Consider the following 23,267-nt stretch of genomic DNA (forward strand, 5'->3'; position numbering starts at 1 on the left):
CTGTGAAGCACAATAAACCAAGGTATGACTGTAGTTAGTAGTTGAAAACCACTTAAATATTCTGAAATACAGGGTTGGCAACATGCAGCATTACCTACAAGTATGACAGATTAAGTAGCTTCAAAAATCATACTGCAGAAAAATGAAGGAACATTATTAAGTGAATAAAGAATATCATCAAATGGACAAAAAACATAATCAATTTTATGTGAAAACATATTCAAAGAATACAGAAGGAAACTACCTGACTGGAAAATGACAGGTATCTCTGAAGGTATTTTTTTTCTTTAAAATTTGATACTTTTAAAAAATACTTTACTTGGGGCACCTGGGTGATTCAGTCAGTTAAGCATCTGCCTTCAGCTCAAGTCATGATCCCAGTGTTCTTGGATCGAGTCCCACGTTGGGCTCCCTGATCAGTAGGGAGTCTGCTGCTTCCTCTGCCCCTCACCCTGCTTGTGCTCTCTCTCTCACTCTCTCTCTTTCTCTCAAATAAATAGTTCATAAAATAGTAAAATAAAATAAAATACTTTACTTTCCAAATTTTCAATGACTAATATTTATTATTTAGGTAACTGGAAGACATACTCTGTCTTACGAAAAAAGGAAGGGAGAGAGAAAGAGAGAAATGACATTTCTTAAATAACTCCATATAATGGAAGGCAGAGGACTCAGTAATTTTTCATACCTCCGGTGCCTCATCATTTTACAGATACATGACTTTACAACAATGCCAACAATTATGCTGCACATTCTATCAGCCCATATGGTCTATAGACATGGCATGTATGCAATGATATATAGATATAGATATAGAATGATGTTTTAAATTGAATAATCTATGAAAAAATCTCTTACCTACAAAATATGTGGCTGGAATTTAAATTTATAAGATTTATTTTTCTAAAATGTAGGAGCTAGAGCTAAGAGAGCAAATCATTCCCAATTTATGTATCTCTAAATATGAAGACTAGTTTGTATCAGTTATAATAACCTATGTGTTCACAGAAAGGTAAAACAGACAATACAGAGTCACTGTTACAACTGCAGAAGTCAGATAGACTTGAATCCAATATTAGGTTCTGTGCTTACAAGATGTGTGACGGTAGGTACTTTTTTTAACATTTTTGGGTTTCACTTTCCTCTTGTGTAAAAATACCTACTTTTTGGAGTTAAAGTATATAAAGCACTTAGTATAGTGTGCCTGGCCCAAAATGACTGCTAAGTAACTGTGGATTAAAATGAATGTTTAAATGAGCAATAAATGAATGGAAAAAATGAACATGGAAGTAAATAAAATGTCATGGGCAAAAGTATATGCTTTGTGTTAATTTGAGGAATGTATTTAAAATAATATATCTAGTGTTGTGTAGAGTCTTCCACCAGCATATGGAGGTAGCCCCTTTGCTGGCCAGAGGCCCCATGGAAGGGTTAATGGAAACCAAACCCTACTATCCTCTATGGGGAATTTTAAGTGACAGTCCCGGAGCTCTCCTCCTGTCAGCGTAGAGAAATGGATATGTATGCGCCTTCCCAGTGCTGAGCAACCTGTCCACAGCACAGGCGGAGCATCACTGTTCTGGGGACTTTGGGATTCCATGGGTAACAATTACTCAGTGACCACTACCCGGGTCAGACAGAAAAGAATTCCCAGCCACTGGCACTCATCCGCTCTACCCTGCCATTGCATTTCTTTTTCATTGCTCTCCTCTTTTTTTGATCTTGGAGTCTCCCTCTAGCCCTGTGACATGTCTCCCCATCTGTTCATGCAGATGGTGCTATCCAAAGAAGTAAAAAATCTGGTGTCCCCAAATCCCTCCTGATTCAGTTGGTTCTCTTTAAAACAGAGCAGTGGAGAAAATAAATGAGGAAATGGAAGGCATATTTTATTTTATTTATTTCTTTAAAAGATTTTGTTTATTTATGCAAGAAAGAGAGAGAAAGAGAGAGCACAAGCAGGGGGAGGAATATTAGAGGAGGAAGAGGGAGACAATCTCCAGCAGACTCTATGCTGAGCACATAGTCAAGCATGGGGCTCAATCCCACCACCCTGAGATCATGACCTGACCCAAACCAAGAGCTGGACCCTTAACCAACTAAGCTACCCAGGTGCCCCAAAACCATATTTTAAAGCACAGAAAGGTAATGGCTCATAAAAGAAATACATTCATGTTTTGTGTCTGGTTTGCCGTGAATGCTGTCTGCCTAGGTAAACCTTTATTCTGACTTTCTCCTGAATAAAACTGTGTTTGCAATAGCTGACAGTATCTGAAATATAGAATTAAACCTCCCCCTGACCCCCAACCCCCACCAAATCTTATTAGTCAGCAACTACACTAATGACCTATGGAAATTTGGATCAGGTATATTTTACTCTTTTTTCTATCCATGCCTATGAAAACTGAAAATTTGGAAGGATGAAATCGTTTTTTGAAATGAAAGTAGGTTGTCACTAAACAATAGTAATTTGATTTTGCAGAATTTAAAAATACTACAAAAGATGAAATTGAGCCAAGCATCCCACTCATGATGGAGAAAACAGAAGCCTACGCATCAATCAAAAAGAATAAAATCACAAATAAAGGAAAAGTAACCCTGGGATATAGTCTCTTCTTTGTCCAAGATGTCTGAGATCTTCATAATAAATAAACACTAAAACTAAAACCTATCTAATGACTCAGACTTTAGTCAACCTCTTAGGCAATTTTAAAATCTTAAGCGTTCTCAAATTAGAAGGTCTGATAATCTATATTATTTGGAACTTGGCCTCTCAGAGTAAAACACTGTTTTTCTTATGTCTTAGAATTTAGAAATGCATTTTCACTCCTGTGTTGATCTCCCCCTCTATTCTTTTAGCATGCATCCCCATCGAGCCCCTGGCCACGCATGTTGTAGACACAGACTTTTCCTCTTTCAGAGTAACTCCACCTTCCACAAATAAGGATCAGACCTATGCTTTGTCTCATCCCCCATCACTGGGTGATGACTGATTGTTCCAGAGATTAACTAACAAGGATCCATGAACTAACCCTTAGTGAGTAAGGTAAGTGAAGCAGTGAAATGTACAGTTTTGTCACATACTAAATGTGCTAATTAAGAGCCAGCTGCGAGTGGTGGGCAATGTTTCTCATTATCACACCACAGACCCTTTTACATAGGCAGAAGACTGACCCCTGTGTATATCTAACTTCCCAAAGGAAAAATAAACCCACAGCCAAGTGGGCTAATATGACTTGCAAAAAATATTGTCCCGAACAAATATTAGTGGTCTTTTCCCCACACAGTAGTCAACCTCACTCCTCCCACTTCCTGCCTTGCTTCCTATCACACAAACACAGAAAACATACCTTTGTGCACACAGTTGCACATGCATACACACACAGTTTGAAATATAGACAAGATAGTTTAAATAACATAAAGACATGCTCTATGCTAAGCAAAGAATATGATATTTCTTCTCTGCAATCAATAAAGAAACTATATACCTTTTTAATTATAAAGATTTGACTATCCTAAATAAAAAAGAACAACTCCCTTGAATCAGCCATAATGGATTTTTTAAAGTGTGTGTCTGAAAAGCACTAGCTCTCATTAGAAAGTGTTTTCTCACTGACTCATTCTGCAGTAGAAGGTTAATATGGGTCACCTAAATTCCACGTTCATAGAATATTCTCTTCACCTTCACATCCCTGTATATCTTTTAAAGTACCACATGCACAGCAAATAATAATAAAACACCACACCAATGGGAATTTCTACACAGTCAACTCACATTGGCATTTAAGTCACAACTTGGAAAGCTGAGTTCATGACAAATGCTGTTTCTCTTTGCTTTCAGAAAGCCTTCTTATCATCTGCTTATATAAATATCACCTCAAGTACCATCTCACTGCTAACGTAGTTGTCCCCACTGTAAAGAGAAATGTACACAGTATCTACTAGGTAAGACAATCAGAATTTTCCACCTTATTAAAACATAATAATCTTAGATAATTCTCCATGATATTGATTTGATTTGATGCTTCTCTATTTCTCCTCATAATTTACCTCAGTCTGCAAATTCATTGTTTAAAAACATTAGATGCCATTTTGCCCGAGTTACATGCACTGAGACAGAATGATAAATCAATTTGAGATAAGCCCTGCGGAGAGCACAGTTCCCTTCCAACTGATAAACAGAGTCAGGTAGTCACACTGAAAAAGTAAGGAGTGCTTTTGAGAAATTGCTATTACTTATTCATTCATGCAGACATTGACTCAACAAGTAGTTTTTCATTGACTCGTAGGAGACAGGCACTGTTCAAGATGCTGGAATATAGCAGGGGAAAAAAAAAAAAAAACACAGGACTCTGGTCTTATGAAGCTGATTGTTTAGTGGAGCGAAGCCAGTAAGAATAGTAAACAAATGAAAAATGCTTTTAGTTATAAAGTACATAAAATGCAGTAATGTGAAAGAGAGGAAACAGAAAGACTTAACTTTCTTCCTGTGAGCACACGAATGGTCTTCTGTCCTGAAGACCATTGTATTTTGTTCTTTTGAACTGGAACACTCATTCCTCAGATTTCTACCTATTGATCTTCATAAACAACATCTTGGTTTCAGATGTCACTCCTAAGTAGGACTCCAGCCCTCTCCTCCAGGCACTTTTCCTCAGATTATTCATACTGTGTAATTTTCTTCATGGAATTCATCACAATTTGCAAGCCTCATGTCTATCTGTTTTTTTGTTTTGTTTTGTTTTGTTTTTTTGGTTGTTTTTTTTTTTTGTGTGTGTGTGTGGTTTTTTTTTTTTTTTTTTTTTTTTTTTTTTGTGCTGGTGGTTTATATATGTTTCCCTTACTAAGTACATGTCTCTGGAGTTAGGGATGATGCCTGGTTTATTCACTCCTGCACCCCCATTCCCCACAGCAGTTGATTGGATGAATCAATGCATAAATGAACTAAAGGTTCAGAAACTGACTTGACTATAATGTCTATGTTTCATTAAACATAAATTCAAACACTAGCATTTTTTCATGCTTCCTTTGGGTACACGACACAGACATTCCTAAGATTAGGTAGTCACAATGAATAACGGCATTCAGCTATCAGTCTAATGAAAATTCTGAGTATGTCTGTCCCTGCTCTGCTACATTCCAGTCCATGCCCTGTGTCATTTCTCTGCATTAAGATCTCTTAAAACATAAAGCACATGGGCTTCAGAGTCAAACAGACTTGAATTCTCTTCCCAGCCTTGACATTTGAAGTTGTGCTACTTTGAACAAGTTACTAGATTGTCTAGGCCTCAGTTTCCTCTTCTATAAAAGTGGAATGATATTAATATCTGCCAGATGGGATTATTTGGGGATCAGAAGATACAATATACATGTAATCATGTATATTGTATACACATGTATGTATACACATACTGTGTATCAGAAGATACACAGCATGTAATTACTTGATTTTGATGGCTACAGTTATCTGGGAACTATAGCAATAAATGAAGCCACGACAGCTATTTATTGGGCAGCTACTGTGTGCTGGCTACTTTATAAAAGTTACATTATTTAATTTTTAAAAAATTTTTAATCGTATTCTTATAAGTTAATTGATATTATTATATCTTCAGTTTAAAGTGCTTAGGTAACTTTTTAAAAAGGCACAAAACCTATAAAAAAAACTCTAGAACCTGGCCCTCTCCCACTATCCTATCCTATTTCTCTTTATCTCACCATTTCATATGTTTTCATCCCACTAATCTCTAAGTTCTGAGTCTCTATTTTGGTTGCCTCATTCATCTTCATCTTCAGTGTTGATACATAATAAAGGTTTAACACCACCATTTCCTCTTGCCAAATATCATCCAGTACTAATCATGATATAAATGGCAGGATAGGTCAAAGTTAGATACATGTAGCAATCTTACAATGGCAAATAATCTATACAGAGAACTGAGCTTGTGCTGAGCACTTTCCTAAATGCTCTACAAATAGTTGTTCACTCAATCTCCCCACTAATCCCAAAAGGTGGGTACCAGAAAGCCCTATAACACTGATAAGGGAACTGAGCCTCAGAAAGATGGAGCATGGTGAGTTTGTGACAGAAGAAATCCTTGAAACAAGACAGTCAGATCCCAAACCCATGCTCTAAATACTCAGCAATACTGCTTCTCCAGTGGCTTTGTGTTCTGTTGATGTAAAAAGTACAGATGCCTCCTGCGACTTTGAAGCCAGAAGCAGCTCTAGTCTTATCCTGATCCTTTAGTAGTTTCCCTTAGTTGTCAGACTGTTAAAACTGCTAAAATAAAAGTCCTAATTATTTCCTCTATTATGGCTAGTGAGAACAATTCAACATGGAATTAATATCTTCCTCCAAGGATTTATGGCCAGTTAGCATTTTGTTGCCTTTTATTCTGTCCATATGAGTACAGATAATGAGCTGCTTCTGAGAAATGAAATAGCTTGAGCATTTCATAATGTGGTAACTGTGATTTGAGTCATTAAGCTATTATACTGGCTTGGTTTCCAAAAGCAAGGTTTGCTTTATTTGTGACCTCCAGAATAAAAAGGTAGGGATGGGTTAGAAATCCTCTCTTACTAACCATTTAGTAAATCAAGGCATTAAAACTTACCAAAAGTCCTTCAGCAAAAAAATTTTGGAGGTGATATCCTTAGATTAGAGAGCTTTTTAGCTCCTTTATTTTTTTTTCTCTCCATGGGAAATAAGGCTGAAAAATACCTCAGTGAAATAAATGCTTTTTAAAAAAATTATGCCATGAAACAAATACAGATTTTCTTCAGTGTATACTGGGGTTTTCCCAAAGAGCCTTGTAGACAAAGGTAGCTCTAGTTCTAGTTATCTGAAAGTCAGAGGTACAACTAATAGCTCAATACTTTATTTTCCCTTCCAGGAAGAGTATTAATGGTAGAGTTAGGATCAAGGATCTCAGCGAAAGAATGCCTGTGAATCCTTGACATGAAAGTTTCAAGATTACCAAGGTAATAATTTCCCAAATCATAAAGAATTTAGCTTCTTCAGTTCAGGAGAAAAACCTGTGGACAAAGTAAGTCTAGGGTGGCTTTCGGACTCTGGGAACCACAGAAGCTAGGTGGCCTCCTCACTTCCCATAAGGTGTTTCATCTTTGGCTAACTGACAGTCTAATCTTACAGTGGTTTCTTTTTCCCTAGTCTGCAACCAAATTCCACAATATGGCTATGTGATTCTGAAGAAAAAAAATCAAAATCCCTATACCCCAAATTATAAACTGTATTTTGCTTTTCCTTGAACTTGGGGGTTCAAAAACATGAAGCAAAAATAACTTTCTGCATCTGAATTGTAAAGTAGAAAATCCTTCAAGGATAAAGGATGAAAGTAGAAGTGATGATATTAATTTAAACTCAAAGAATACACACCATGTGCTGTATGTATAGAAATGTCTACAAGCTAGCCAAAAACAGTGCATAAATCCGCATTAGGGAGCTTGTTTAAGACTGTGAAACCCATACTCATTTATTTATGAACAGTGACCATGACAGTTTCTCTAGGGGGAGAGAAATGACTATTAGAGGTTCCTTTTAGGAGCCTTGGAAACTTGGGCTCGCCTTTCTTCTTCCATCAAGATTTTCAGTATTTGTTTTCCCTAAGGGTCTTTTGCATCCATCTACCTGGACAGATATTGCATTTTCTCAGACTCTGGGAAGGTGATTGAGATTATGGGCTTTGAGTTCGATTCTGAGCCCAAATCCAATCAGCAAGTTATCTACTTGCTGTCCACATCAGTAAGTATTCTCAAGCATAAAATAGAAGTAACAGGATTATTTAATGCAGATAATTCAGGGTGTGACATACAGAAAGAAATCGATACAGGTTACTACTCCTACAGCTAACACTACTACAACCCTCTCAACTAAACTGCTCATTTATATTTGCTTTGAAAAGGTCGTTGTCTAATTAAAACTCAGCCACGAATTAACTCCTTACAAAGACTATCTCATATAACTGCATTTTGCCTATTTGCTAAGCAAGTTGCCATCAAAAGCTGCCAACAAAATTCACTGCTTTCATGAAATCATGTTACAAATTTACTCCAGATGTAATTGGAAAAAACTTTATTGCTTAGGACAGCCTGCACCGTTTGAAGGTTAGGTTTATGGAAGTCCCTTTAGTTTTCTTTAGTTTTAACATAAGACAAACGGAAGAAAAAAATGTTGCTGAGGTATATATGTCTGAATATATACACAAATACATATATGTACACATATATATACCTCTGAACTGATACATAAGCATATGTATGCCTATAAATGGAGTAATACACCTATATACAAACATATATGCAACACCTACAATTTTAATTTTCCACTAGGAAATATTTTGCTTAAAATAAAATAAAATAGAATATTTATTTTAAATGAATTAAATAAGTGAAGATCTAGCTTCTTTCTATGATGACAATATTCTTGTGACCTAAAGAGCTCACTCCCAATGGAGTTAGGAATGTGCCAGTGTCATCTCCAGATGTGCTATGTGTTGCAATGTTGTATATAGCTATGCTCATGAGCCTGCGAATAATGTCTTCAGTGGGCGTTAATGCTTCTTCCCTTTTCAGACAAAGCCCACTTCATGGCACCATAGTACTCATTTTTGAGGCCTGCACTAGGAGACCCATGTCTTTACAGGGGGTAAAGCTGGTGTCTTCCCTGCTTTGAAATGCCTGGAGTCTCTGACCATTCATCTTTTCCCCAGCAGCCCTTTGACATCTTTGGTTTTGGTCCTGCCAACATCCAGCTATCATTTGACTGAAAACAATGAACATGATGACAACTAGGGACCCATCTAACTGGCACTGAAAAAGATTCACTGACTACTGGAACATTATGAGTCAGTAATGGTTAAGAAATGCTTAGATGTTTTTCATCTAGGGGTACGTTGGTGGCTCAGTCAGTTGAGTGTCCAACTTTTGGTTTTGGCTCAGGTCATGATTTCAGGGTCCTGGGATCGAGTCCCTCAATGGGCTCCATGCTCAGCAGGGAGTCTGCTTTAAGAGTCTCTCCCTCTCCATATGCCCTTCCCCCTCCTCTCTCTCTCCCCCTCTCTCAAATAAGGAAGTAAATATTGAAAACATATGTTTTTCATCCGAAAGTCCAGCGAAACATGGCAACAGAAAGAGCCGTGGATTATTTCCTAGGGCTGCTAATACACACTGCCTCCATTTCTCAAGTCCAAAGAATGGTGTGATCCTGATTCTACTTTTTAGATTTGGATTTGACTTACTTGCTGATGTCAGTCAGACAATGATGACTCTAAATAACCATATGACTCCCACAGAGCAGGGAACCCGATGTGGGGCTTGATCCCAGGACCCTGGAATCATGACCTAACCCAAAGACAGACTCTTAACGACTGAGCACCCAGGCGCCCCAGAGAGTCTTAATAAAATTTGTGTTTTTCTACTTGACAAAAACACAATCACCATCTCTATGAAAATGCATTAAATCAATTAAGAAGTCTGAGTAAAAATTGATACTTTATTATTTGATATAATACATTTCAGTAAGGGATGGCCACTTGATTATTTGCTTGTTTAATATTCTGTGGTAAAACTTTAGGAACAGAAGAAGAAGGCAAAACTAATAAAAACCTTTCCTGTCTAAAATCATTACAAGCTAACATCATCCTTTGCCATTTCCCCAATGACAGAACATACATAGCAGGAGGTGGTTGAATTGCCTTCTGCTTCCTGCTGAATTTTTCTTTAAGAATGTGAACCTTTAATCAGAAGTGACATGTTTCTGATCTAATGTTACATATGGGAGGTGTACGGGCATATGAAGTCAAGGCCTCCCCCTCACATCAAAAGACAAACAGCTATTTTTAGATGGGTCAGCTATTACTGAAAGACTAAGCCATTCTTTCCGTAAGAACTGGCCTAATAAAGCCAGCATTGGTACATCTCCAGAGCCATTTATTTAACCCATGAGACTACAAATTATAACATTATAAGATTACAAATTGTTCAACAAATAGCTTTGCCTGTCACTAAAATATTGAGTAAATTTTAAATGGGATTCCTGTATTTTATAGCAACAGCCACATATTTCTCACCTTATATCAAAACCATAAACCATATCCTATATTAAATAAAGAAAAATATCCCAAATATGTCCCATAATGGAAGAAGAGGAGAAGGGTCTTCTTGACATGCAAACATGTTTACGATATATCCATTGTTATTTTAAAAATTCAAATCACAGGGCGCCTGGGTGGCTCAGTGGGTTAAGCCGCTGCTTTCGGCTCAGGTCATGATCTCAGAGTCCTGGGATCGAGTCCCGCATCAGGCTCTCAGCAGGGAGCCTGCTTCCCTCTCTCTCTCTCTCTGCCTGCCTCTCAATCTACTTGTGATTTCTGTCAAATAAATAAAATCTTAAAAAAAAAAAAATAAAAATAAATAAATAAATAAAAATTCAAATCACAAAATGGTATGTATAATGTAAACCTGCTTTTATAAAAAACACTTCCTATATGCTTTTTTACTAGAAAAGTATCTGGAAGACTATAAAGCAAGGTATAGGTAATAGTTATCTCTGGGTGGTACAATTAAGGGTAATTTTATGTTCATAACAGCATTTTCTAAGTTTTTAATAATAAATGTACATCATCTCCTGATAGGAAAAGTGTTTTGTCTTAATTATGTTTGTAAAAGAGTTTTTAATATGTGATAAAATGCTTATGATATAAATAATATGAAGCCCAATTTAGATTCAGATTCTAAATGTTAACAAAATGTACATTGTTATATTAAAAAAAGATGTTATCATTTGATAATTCAGGTTTTCTTGTGTACCAAAATGTAATAATTTTTTTTGTTTTCTTAATCAGTCTTTTTCAAAGAGATAACTGCAGCTGCTAAAAAACTGAAATTAACTGAAATATCATGTTAAGTACTGCTGTATGCATAATGAGATGGGAGTGGATATGCTTAAAAATTATGTGCCATACATTAGCAAAACCATAGGATTATGAGATTTGCGGAGCTAGAAAAAAAATTAGAAATCACTTAAATAAGTAATTATAAGAATAATTAATTGTAAGACAAGGCCTCCTAATTTTATGCCCACTGTCAATATTCATTTACTTTTAAAATCTAACAAATATCTCTTATTTCAAGTAAATAACAGTCTAAATTTTATCTATATAACATTCTTTATAATTTCAATATCAGATTAAACCTGATTTTTATCTGTGAGGGCTTTAACTGGATTCATTAACAAAAGTCTTACATTTTCTATGCCATTTTCCCTTGAAGTGTTCTGAAAACGATTTGATTGGGCCAATCTTATTTGTGAGTATTATATAGTTCATCTGTTTGAAATATTTCCTTTGTAAATTGCTAGGAATTCTTCCGCCTCGTCAACTGGAAAGTCTTTTGTCACCAATTATCCAGCTGGGTTACTCCTGAGAAAGTATTCTTCTTCCTCCAGCTATATCTCCTGACAGAAATCCCTAAATAACATTGTTAAAGACAAGAGGTATTTGATTTTACGATCAAATTGGTGTAATTGAGCTATCAACCAGTCAAGAATGAAGGTGAGAATCTATATTCAAAGATTTCATTATTCTTTAGCCGCAAACTATGAATTTGAGTTTCAAAAAGGCATTATTCATATCTTTGGTTTATTATTCCTGTATCCCATAGATTTTTTTTAAGGTATTATTTATGTATTTGACAGGGAGAGAGCAAGCGAGAGTACAAGCAGTGGGGGAGTGGCAGGTAGAGCGAGAAACAGACTCCCCTGCTGAGCAAGGAGCCTGATGTGAGTGAGACTCCATCCCAGCACCCTGGGATCATGATTCAAGCGGAAGGCAGACGCTTAACCGACTGAGCCACCCAGGTGTCCCTGTATCCCACAGATCTTATAAATACGTTGAGAAAATAGACATACAATGAAACACGAGGAAAAGCAAAGTCTTTTTGAGAAATCGCACAATACTGGATTAAATAATTACTATGTGCATGCCACAAGCAAGGCCCTGGGCGGGGGCTACAGGCAGATTTACAGGTGGTCATGCCACCTGGGTCTCAAGCCAGCCAGGCATCCATTTTTCTTGCTCCAGATTGTGTGCTGTCAAATGCAATGGCTTGAGTCCATCGACTCCAGTATACATTTTCTTTCGTTGTTCCCTTTTTCACTCTAGACAACCCTGGGTTGGATGTTTCGCGTTCTCTTTAATCCACTTGCTCACTCTTCTGGCTCTACACAACGAACCTAGTGTCTTACTTAGCTGAATTGTGAAAAGATAACTGAAGTAAAATTCTACAATATAAAATGGCCATCTTAATATATGAAGCCTTCCCTTTGCCTGTCTTCAAATACCCCACATTCATTTATTCGTTAAATAGTAACACTGAACACCAGTTACTATGCTACTCCAAATATATAATTTAATTTTCTAGACTGATGTTAGATTATATGGTCTTTTAGATTCATTAATTATTGATTCAGAGGATGACTGGGTTGTAACAACATTGGCATCATCTAATTTACCCCTCTGTTTTATATACAAGGAAATTAAAACCTGGATAAGACACAAGGTTCAAAAAGAAGTTTGTTACAAAAGTCAAAACTAAAACCTCAATTTCATTACCATTATGGTTTGTTAAGGAAATTAGTTTCATTGAGTACTTGTGTCCATTTATGTATCTGAACAACATTAAAACTTTGTTCTCTGAACCTCTAATACAGTTAGCAACCAGAGGAGCACTGGGATAATGGAGAGTAAGCTGCTAATTTGTGCTTTTGGTGATGGGGAAACAAAAAGCCAATCAGAATGAAAACCATTAAAACCTACCCATAACAGTAGCACCTAAAAAATTTTCCATGTTTCTGAATCTCAATCTCCATTTCCTGAGCTCCTCAAAGCCTTTATGCCTTAATGCAAGCTTGCTGAGGAGCCGCTATGCTGCTATCCTCAAAACTCCTGCTTTCCAAACACAATATATCAGCGTAAGTGTACTCAGAGCTCCTGCTGTGTACAGTCAGACACAAAGGGACACTCATGCAGGAGGACAACTGATTTCATAAAGAGGTTATGAAGATTGTAACTGAAGGGCTCTGACCACTCCTTCCTGGGTTATGACTTAGCCTGGTTGTCTATGGTCATGGGCCCCAGGCTGTGAGCCACACACCCTTTGAGATGAGGTGACCTCCTTTTCAGACATAGCTCCTGAAAGTAGATGTCCTGTATAGAAGATTCTTCACCTCTAAGAGATTAGAAAGATCTTTTCTTGGCTACAGACTCTTAAATCTTGAATGATATTTCCTGGATATTAGAATCAGACATCCCTAGGTCTCTGAAACATAGCATTTTTCCTCTTTCAATTTTATCATAAAAATTTCTAAACCTACAGATAAATTGAAAGAGCAGCACAATGAACACCTATATACCAATGACAAAATTAAACAAGCATTGGTGTGCCTGGGTGGCTCAGTAGGCTAAGGGTTTGATTCTTGATTTTGGCTTAGGTCATGATTTCAAGGTTTTGAGACCGAGCCCTGCGTTGGGCTTTACACGAGGCATCTAGCCTGCTTAAGATTCTCTCTCTCCTTCTCCTTCGGGCCATACCCCCCTTCTCCCTTTCTAAAACAAAAAGAAAAAGTAAACAGGCATTAAAAATGCATATTACTTTCTCCTTCTTATGTTTTAATACCTAAACATTTCACTAAAGTAAACCCTACAAAAGAAGCTTACTCAGACCCTCTGAATGCTCTCTTCTCTGGCCCCCTTGTCCCTGCCAATATGTGTGGATATCAATGGGAGAGGAGTTTAAGGGTAAGTAGGAAAAGAGAGTGAGTGATGTCAACCCTAGCAATGGTAATTCTAATTACATTCCTTTTATTTGCATATTGCAAATGAACCTCCTGGAGTCGAGAAGAGAATATGTGGTCTGCATTGAATTTCTAGCAATGAAAAAAACATTCTATGATTAGTAAAAACTGGAAAAGGATACTTATAAATTTCCTGAAAAACCTTGTTATCAATTTCAGAGTCAGAATTAACAATACAACTGATAGACTGATTATAATTCATGTGCCTTCTCTGTCTAGTAGTGTTAATTTCCTACATGTCAGAAGTGTTTAAATCCTTTATTTCCTATTGTGAGTTTTAGTTACAGCAGTGTCATATAGTGAGGCTTAAAATAAAAATGAGCAAAATAAATAAATAAATAAATAAATAAAAAGAATGAGCAGTCATCGATGTTTTTGTCTGATTATATAATGACATAAAGAAGCCATATTTTTCATCTATACTGGTCCTTTCTTTTCCTTTCAATTCCAAAAACATCCTGATTGTTGATTTTCCCATCCATTCAACTTTGCATATATGTATTCAGAATTACCACCTTTATTGAGCATATTTATGGTGTAGGTGCCTTGCCAGACCTGGGTCTACCAAGGAGAATACAGCTTGTTCTCTGCTTTCAAGGTGGGTGTTCCACGGAAATGGGAAGAGCTCAGGGTAATTTCTGCATGACTGCTGTGCTGATTAAGCTATTTGCTAAGCAAATGCCTCCAGCACTGGGTCTGGTGTTTAGCCAAAACTTGCCACTTGCCAGTCCTCCTCCTCATTCATTGCCGAGTGGGTATTACTTCTATGCCTCCTTCTGCCTTCTTCGGGATTCTAACCATTCTCTGTGCTTAGCTCTTAAAAAAGTGTGACCTATAGCTTCTTTTGAACCCCCATCTCCCCCACAGCCTGCATGGTCACACTCTCATCAAGGTCTTTGTGATTCTAAATGTTTTATAGTTCATTCCAAGTGGTAAGTTTAGTACGATGTATCCTTAACACAATTCTTTCCATTAGTGCTTTCAAAGTTCTCCACTTTGGTGGGATCTTTGCCGACATTGCCAATTTCTCTCTCTGCTGTTTCTCTTTTTTTCTAAGACATGCATGTGAGCCCTGCCCCTATCCAATCCATCTGCTTACCTCCAGTGGCTGACAGAGGACACACGTGCCTTCTCCATGCCTCACCCTCACCAACTTTCCCTTGGTAGCCAAATGCCACTTTCTCTAAAAATACGATCAACCAAAAAGCTGGTTCATAAGCACTCAAGACAATGTGCCAGTCAGACACACAATATATCAGACAATGAAAACAAGACATGACAGACAAGAAATATGTGGAAGTGAGGAGCGTCCCAGTGTAGTGGTTAAGAGCTGTGGCTCTGAACTCGGATCTGAATTCAAATCTCATCTTTGTAGCTAACTTGCTTTGTGATTTTAGATGTGAGCCTTAGTTTCTGCATTTAAAAATAAAGATTATAGCCATTTGTAACATATGAAGTTGTTTTAAGGATCAACTATAACAATGCATGGAAAGCATTTAACTCAATATCTGACCCCTAACCCCTAAAAAATGAATATTGTTACTACCATCATTATAATGATAAGGTAAGCACACATGTGTGCAAAACAGAATTGATCAGAGACATTTGAATGTTTCAGAGTTTAGAGTTTCTTCCTGATAACACAGAGGAATCCTTTATATTGTAATAATGTAATTTTTCAGAGTAAGATAACTATCTTTTTTCTCTGTTTTCTTTCAGGAAACCAGCTATTGCTTCTACTACAAAATAAACTTTAAAAGAAGCAGCTGTCTTATTTTACAATTCAGCCTCACCTTAACAGCAGAGCATCACAATTACTTTCAGACATAAAAGTACATTGAATAGTATAAATTTATTATTAATAAATGTGGGATAATGATTTTATTTATTTCCAAGTCTGATTGCTCCTTGGAGGGTAAGAAGGCAAAAAAGCCTTCCTGTCATTAGAGGACCAGACCCAATTCCTGCAGCTTACAAGCAGTTTATGAAGCAGAGCATCTGCCATACTCAAACAACTATTCAGCATCCAAAAATTTTTTTCCCTTTTAAGGAAGCCCTATTTCTTGGCTCTTTTGATGGCTTATCCTTGCTCCTTAAAGAAAGCAGCTTTAGGATCAGCAGCTGATATTAGAAAATAATTCAGAAAAACCTATTCTTAGCTAGGGCTAAGTCCCTTTGTAAACATGCTCCCCTAAGCTCTCAGATGTCCACTGGATAGGAGATTTAACTGCTTATGATAGAATTGAGGGAAGAATAAGGAACACAGCACAATATTGTCCTCCAATAAAAATCAATAGCTATTTCATTCAGGAAAAACTCAATTTTGAAATGGACGCTACAAACCTGAGGCCATAAAGAACCGTCCCATCTGGATGCAGGCGGATCATGCGGTTCTTGACAGTCACTCCGTGTACAAATGACTTCTTATCATTTAGGAAGTAGGTATCCGGTACCCAGAGCTGGTCTGCCACTCTGTTGTCCAGAGTCAAGTTTAAAGGTATTACATTATAGGACAGTCTCTTATCTCTCCAGGCTTGCTGGAAATACATTGTCAAGGTATAATCCTGTGAATGTGAAAAGAAAATGGTTATTTTGTACACAAACTTGGGAGATAGGCAAACATCTTATTATTCATAAGAAAAGAAATATATACAACCACACACTAGAAACATACTATTCACATATAGGCAAATATTAATTTATTAAACCCTTTCTAACTGAACACCCAGTATGTGAGCCTGTCAGGCACTATGGCCAGCACTGTAAATATGGAAATGAGGAGAGTATATCCCTGTAAAATTTATTATATAGTACCCAGGAAGAAAGATGGTAAGGAATAACTAGTGAATTAACTAAATTTTCCCAAAGTGGGGAACGTGGAATTGTTTTAGATGGGATACAAATACAATTGTAAAAAAGTGGTTAATTGGGGCACCTGGGTGGCTCAGTGGGTTAAAGCCTTTGCCTTCAGCTCAGGTCATGATCTCAGGGTCCTGGGATCAAGCCCCGAGTTGTTGGCCTCTCTGCTCAGCAGGGAGCCTGCTTCCTCCTCCTCTCTCTCTCTCTCTCTCTCTCTCTGCCTGACTCTCTGCCTACTTGTGATCTCTGTCTTTCAAGTAAATAAGTAAAATCTTTTTAAAAAAGTGGTTAATTTGTTATAGTAATAATTGTAAGAGTTTGTCAAAGAAAATCCTAACCAGTCTAATCAAGGAGGATTTCCCAGGAGAGGTGGCATTTACACTGAGACTTATGTAGCTTCTTGGCTAAATAATATTAGCCTAGTCAGTATTTCATGAGAATTTTAATCCCAGGATTCTGAATCATCAGGAGGCTCTTAGCTTTTGAGAAATAATGAGTTGTTATAAAGTGAGCACTGGCCTTGAAGTCCCAGATTCAGCATTTCTCAATTGTTTCTAGCATGTAAATTTTTACAAATTCTTTTGCTTAAGTTCCATTAACTATAAATGGGACTTTTAATACATACTTGATCTAAGCAGAAGATTGTTGACAAATGTATAACTCAAATGCAATTTGTAAACTACAAAAAGCTATATATTATGAATAAAGCATTTACATATATATATATATATTATGACATGTTTGATCCATTAGAGGCCTGTGGGTACAATGTAATTGTTCTCACCCTCATTTGAATGACTTAATGAAAGACCAAATATCATTTCAAAAGATAATTACCATTCTATTTTGAAATCAGTTCACAATGCTCTACTTGAGGGCTTTTGAAAAAACCAGAATCATGTATTAATCATCTCTACCTCTTGAGAGCTAGCACAGTCCTAGGGCACAAACAGTGAATGAATGAGTGAATGAACGGGTATCCAATAAGGTACACCTACTGGATTTCTGCATGTATCTGTACACTTTTGTAGATAAGATACACAACTCAATCTCTGTGAAGTCCATAAGTTTTTCCAACCCTTACTGAGATTTATACATGCTAATTTGGTTATGTAATTTTAAAATATAACTTGTAATATATTACCTGCTAATAACATTGAATAGTTTTAATGGGAAAAGTAAAACCCTTCTGCAAAAATATTAAATATTTTCATTTGTTTCATAAACATACAAACTTTGATCTCATTCAGAAGTCAGGGTAGGGCTGACTTCTGAATGAGAGGTATAGAATCAAAGCTCTAGTCTAACAAAAGCTCTATTCATTAATATCCTCAAGTTATATCAAATAATGGTGGGTAAAATTTCTTTTAGTGGATCAGTTTAGTTAATGCTTTGAAGTGCTCTGTAATACTCAGCTTTCATAAGAAAATATTGTGAGGATCTCTAGAAAAACAGCTTGATTTACAGTAAAAACAACCTTTTAGACTTATAATTTAAAAACAGGAAAAGGACCAGATACATTTTTTGCATGAGTCTATGTTATACTCTAAAAAGTAGGACATAAACAAATAGGCAATTTATATGGAACTTAAGAGAACACATTTTGTAATTTTCAATTCTTGGAGATAAAATGAAAATTTGATTTTTATCTCTATTAGAAGACAAAGTTATTTATGCTTCTTTGATCATAAACCCTGTTAAGATTTAGGGAAGATAATACTGCTTGGAAGGTGCTGGGGTTTATCAGTCAGCTGAGATGTGTTTGGACACAGAAACTGTATTCTCTTTGGGGTTAAGTAAATGGCACCACTATAATAACCAGTACCATACGCTAATTCCCGTTATTTGTCAGCAAGACAAAGCCTGCTAAGAAATGCACCCAGACAGACCCTAGTAAGTCTGCTATCACACCAATTTTCACTTTATTGATTTATTTTTATTTTTTATTAACATATAATATCTTATTAGCCCCAGGGGTACAGGTCTGTGAATCATCAGGTTTACACACTTCACAGCACTCACCATAGCACATACCCTCCCCAATATCCATAACCCCTCCCCCCAGCAACCCTCAGTTTGTTTTGTGAGATTAAGAGTCTTTTATGGTTTTTCTTCTTCCCAATCCCATCTTGTTTCATTTATTCCTTTCCTACCTCCCAAACCCCCCACGTTTCAAACACTTTATTTATTTTTAAATGACTCATCAATGACACTGTCAAGAGTGAAATAAACTCCCAAGTCTAAATAAATATTACTGGACTTGAGAAGAAAGAGTGGTTCTGTGTTCCATCCTCTCCCCCAAGCCTCTATCCACCCAAGATAAATCCTTTGAACATTCACATGAAAAAGTGTATCTTTTACAATTAACAACCCCATCTTTTGAAAGTTGTTTCACAATTGGTTTATTCAACTGGAAAAGCAAAAACAGAAACAAATAAACCACTTCTGGATGCTTCTCAATCTAGGGCATCACCATACAAGAAGGACTTAGATAACCATAACTAAAACCATTTGACTTTGAATGTTGAAAAAGATGCAGTAAACCCACTACAGGCTATCTCTCTCACTAATTACAACTAAATATCCTGGAAATAATTAGGAAAAAAAAAAAAGAAAAAAGGAAAAAACCTACGTAAGGCTATGCAAAGTAAGAACAGTATGTAGATTGGAGAGGGAATCAAAATGTGAAGAAAGACCTTCCCATTGCTGAGTTTCTTGTTTCTTTTATTTTTTTCTCCCTATTTTATCTCATTAAACACATAACACACAAAGCCCAAAGCAAATAAACGGAGAGATATACCATGTTCCTGGATCGGAAAAATATTGTTAAGATGTCAATCTCCCCAAACTGATCTATAGATTAAATCGAATCTTAATCAATATAAAAGCAGGATTTTTTTTAGATATGCAGTAGTTGATTCTAAAATTTATGTTAAATTTATATTAAAAGCAAAAATAAATGAGATTAGACAAAACAATTTTGAAAGAAAAGAGCAAAGTTGGAGGACTCTATTTGATTTCAAGACTCACTATTTTTTTTTTTTAAAGATTTTATTTATTTATTTATTTGACAGAGAGAGATCACAAGTAGGCAGAGAGGCAGGCAGAGAGAGAGGCAGAAGCAGGCTTCCCGCCCAGCAGATAGCCCGATGTGGGGCTCGATCCCAGGACCCTGAGAACATGACCTGAGCCGAAGGCAGCGGCTTAACCCACTGAGCCACCCAGGCGCCCTCAAGACTCACTATTAAGCTGTATCTAACAATAAAAGAATCTAAAAACAAACCCACACAAATATGCTCAATGATTTCTTACAAGGATGCAAAGGCAATAAATTACAGAGAGCATAATTTTTTTTAACAAATAGTCCTGATCAACAGGAACATCCATATGTAAATAAATATGTAAGAAACTCACCCATACTTTATACCTTACACAAAAATTAATTCCAATACATAGACTCCAATATAAATATAATACTATAAAACTATGAGAAATGTAAAACTATATGTAATGTAATACTATAAATGTAATACTACTAATGTAATACTATACTAATATAATACTACTAAATGTAATACTATAAAACTATGAGAAATGTAAAACTATAAAACTATGAGAAGAAAACATAAGAAATTCTCCTTGAGTTTGAGTTGGGCAAAGACTTTGATATAAGCCGACAAACACAAATAACAAAACAAAGTGCTGATAAACTGGACCTCAACAAAATTCAAAACTTATGCTCCATGGAAAACTCTATTAGGAGAGGAAAAAAGACAAACCACAGACTGGGAGAAAATGTTTGCCATCGCGTATCTGACAATGGATAGATATTCAGAATATATAAATGTATAAAGAATTCTCAAAACTCAACAAACAACCCCATAAAAAAATAGCCAAAAATGTGAAAACTTTACCAATGAAGAAACGCAAATGATAAAAAGGCACATGACATGATGCAAAACATCATCAGTCATCATGGAAAATCAAATTAAAAACTACAATGAGATCCTATAACACACCCATTAGAAAAGCTAATCAGTTAAGCATTCGACTCTTGATTTCAGCTCAGTTCATGATCTCAGGGCTGTGAATTGAGCCTGGTGTCGGGCTCTGCCCTGGGCATGGAACTCCCTTAAGATTCTCTTTCTCCCTCTATCCTAGCCCCCTCTCCCTCCTAAAAAGAAAAAAAAAATCTAAAATAAAAACATCAAAAAACAGCTGACAAATCCAAGTGTTGATGAGGATGCAGAACAACTGAAAATCGATTCTGTTGCAGGTAGGAATCTAAATTATCAGCCATTTAGAAAACAGTTGGACAGTTTCTTATAAAGTTAACATACATTTGACAAATGACCTAATAATCTTACTCCAGCATGCAAAAATTTACAGCAGCTTTATATTAATCACCAGAACTGGAGGCCATCTGGATGCATGATCTTCAGCAGATGAAGAGATAAACAAACTGCTACACCCATGAAATAGAATACTACTCAGCAACAAGAAAGAACAAACTCTTGATATATGCCACATTATCGATATTTTTCAAATACAGAATATTAATTAAAGGATATATATTAAATGGCTCCATTTATACAACATTCTGTAAAAGGTAAAAGTATAGGGGCAAAGAGCAGATTAATAGTTCCCTGGGATTCCAGATGGGGGAAAGGTTGACTGCAAAAGGCCAGAATGAGGGAATGATTTGGGGTAACAGAATTGTCCTGCATTCTAATTGCAGTGGCAGCTACATGACTAGGCATTTGTCAAAACTCATGGAACTATATACCAGAATGAGTGTGCTTTTATGTAAGTAACTTTTTTAAAAAATTTAAAACTGCTTTAAAAAAAAAAAAAAAACATACTCTGTAGGGTCAGACACACACAGGTTCATTGATATCCTAGATCTTTTCCTCTGTTGCGACCTTGGGTGTATCCTTTCATATTTCTGCATCTGCTTTCAACTCAGAAGAACAGCTAAAGTTAATTAACTTAGAAATTAGGGTAAACAAAACTGCTTTGACATCTGTGGGGAAAAAGCAGACTAATGCTACAAAATAAGTCTCCTCTGTGCATACTAGGGACAAACAGCTCCATCAGGATGGGCTGAAAAGACTCCCACTAAACTCAACAATTCCTCATTGGTACGAGGGAGCTTGACTAAGCAGCCCCTAAGGCTGTTTCTAGCGATAAAATAATTCCATTCTAAGTAACATTTTACTGATTTTGCATTCAAATGCAAAGTGTGCTATCACTTAAAAATCTTCTAAATATCTATCTCATATTTGTTTTTTGCTGTCTTTGTAATTTGTTTTCTAATAACCAAGATTCAAACTTTTACTGTTTCTTTGGCTTACTCTTCTAGAAAATGTATAGTATGAAATTCTATAGTATGAATAGAATGTATATGAATAGAATGAATGAATAGAATAGAATAGAATGAACAGAATATATATGTATAGTATGAAATACTATATAGTATAGTATGAATATACTATGTATAGTATATAATATAAATATAATATAAATACTATATATAGTATATATGAAATATATATATATGAAATACTATAGTATGTATAGTATGAAATAATTTGTGTGTGTATTTCTTAATTGTTTTAAAGTTCATTATTTTACAAATTGCCTATTCATGCTCTCTGAACATTTTTCTGCTTGAGTGCTCACCACCTACTATTGGATATTTCAAGATAGATATAGATAGAGATATAGGTAAATGATATAGGCATAGATACAGATAAAACATTCTTACTTTTCTATTTTTTCTTTCTTTCTATATTTCTTTCTATATTTATCTTGACTTTGTATTTGGAAACATGCTAGTACAGAGTTTCACATAGCTTCCTCTAAAAGTAACATTTTTAAAAAAAAGATTTTATTTACTTATTTGACAGAGAGAGAGATCACAACTAGACAAAGAGGCAGGCAGAGAGGGAGAAGCAGGCTCCCTGCCCAGCAGAGAGCCCAATGTGGGGCTCGATCCCAGGACCCTGAGATCATGACCTGAGCTGAAGGCAAAGTCTTAATCCACTGAGCCACCCAGGCACCCCTCCAATTTTTTTTAATGATTTTATTTATTTTTTTGAAATTGAGAGACAGAGAACGAGCATGAGAGGAGAGAGGTCAGCAGGAGAAGCAGACTCCCTGCCGAGCAGGAAGTCTGATGTGGGACTCCATCCCAGGCCTCCAGGATCATGACCTGAGCTGAAGGCAGTCGCTTAACCAACTGAGCCACCCAGGTGCCCCTAAAAGTAACATTTTGCAAAATGATAGAATCATATCAAACCAAGGTAGTAACATTAATATAATACTAGTAAGTAAATATAGACATTATTAGAACACAACCCATTTGTTCACTAAGGTCTTTTTACTATTCCAGGATTCAATCCAAGATACTACCTGGCACTTAGTTTTTATGCCCCTTAGCCTCCTTCAGTCTGTGGCAGTTTGATGATGTTTATGCTTCCGAAGAATACTGGTCATTTATTTTGTTGAATGTCTCTCAGTTTGAATTTGTCTGATG

The 23,267-nt window shown here is 36.2% G+C and overlaps 1 protein-coding gene across 5 annotated transcripts in view; it reads right to left on the minus strand.

The window, feature by feature from the left end:
* GABRB2 (gamma-aminobutyric acid type A receptor subunit beta2) overlaps window positions 1-23,267 on the minus strand; it is a 239,303-nt gene that overhangs the window by 139,266 nt on the left and 76,770 nt on the right. For all 5 annotated transcript variants that reach the window (XM_059417298.1, XM_059417300.1, XM_059417296.1 and 2 more), the window contains one exon: window positions 16,214-16,434. In XM_059417298.1, coding sequence (XP_059273281.1) covers window positions 16,214-16,434 — 221 coding nt within the window. The remainder of the gene's footprint in view (window positions 1-16,213; window positions 16,435-23,267) is intronic.

The sequence above is a fragment of the Mustela nigripes genome, chromosome 12, assembly GCF_022355385.1.
Source record: "Mustela nigripes isolate SB6536 chromosome 12, MUSNIG.SB6536, whole genome shotgun sequence".
NCBI lineage: Eukaryota > Metazoa > Chordata > Mammalia > Carnivora > Mustelidae > Mustela > Mustela nigripes.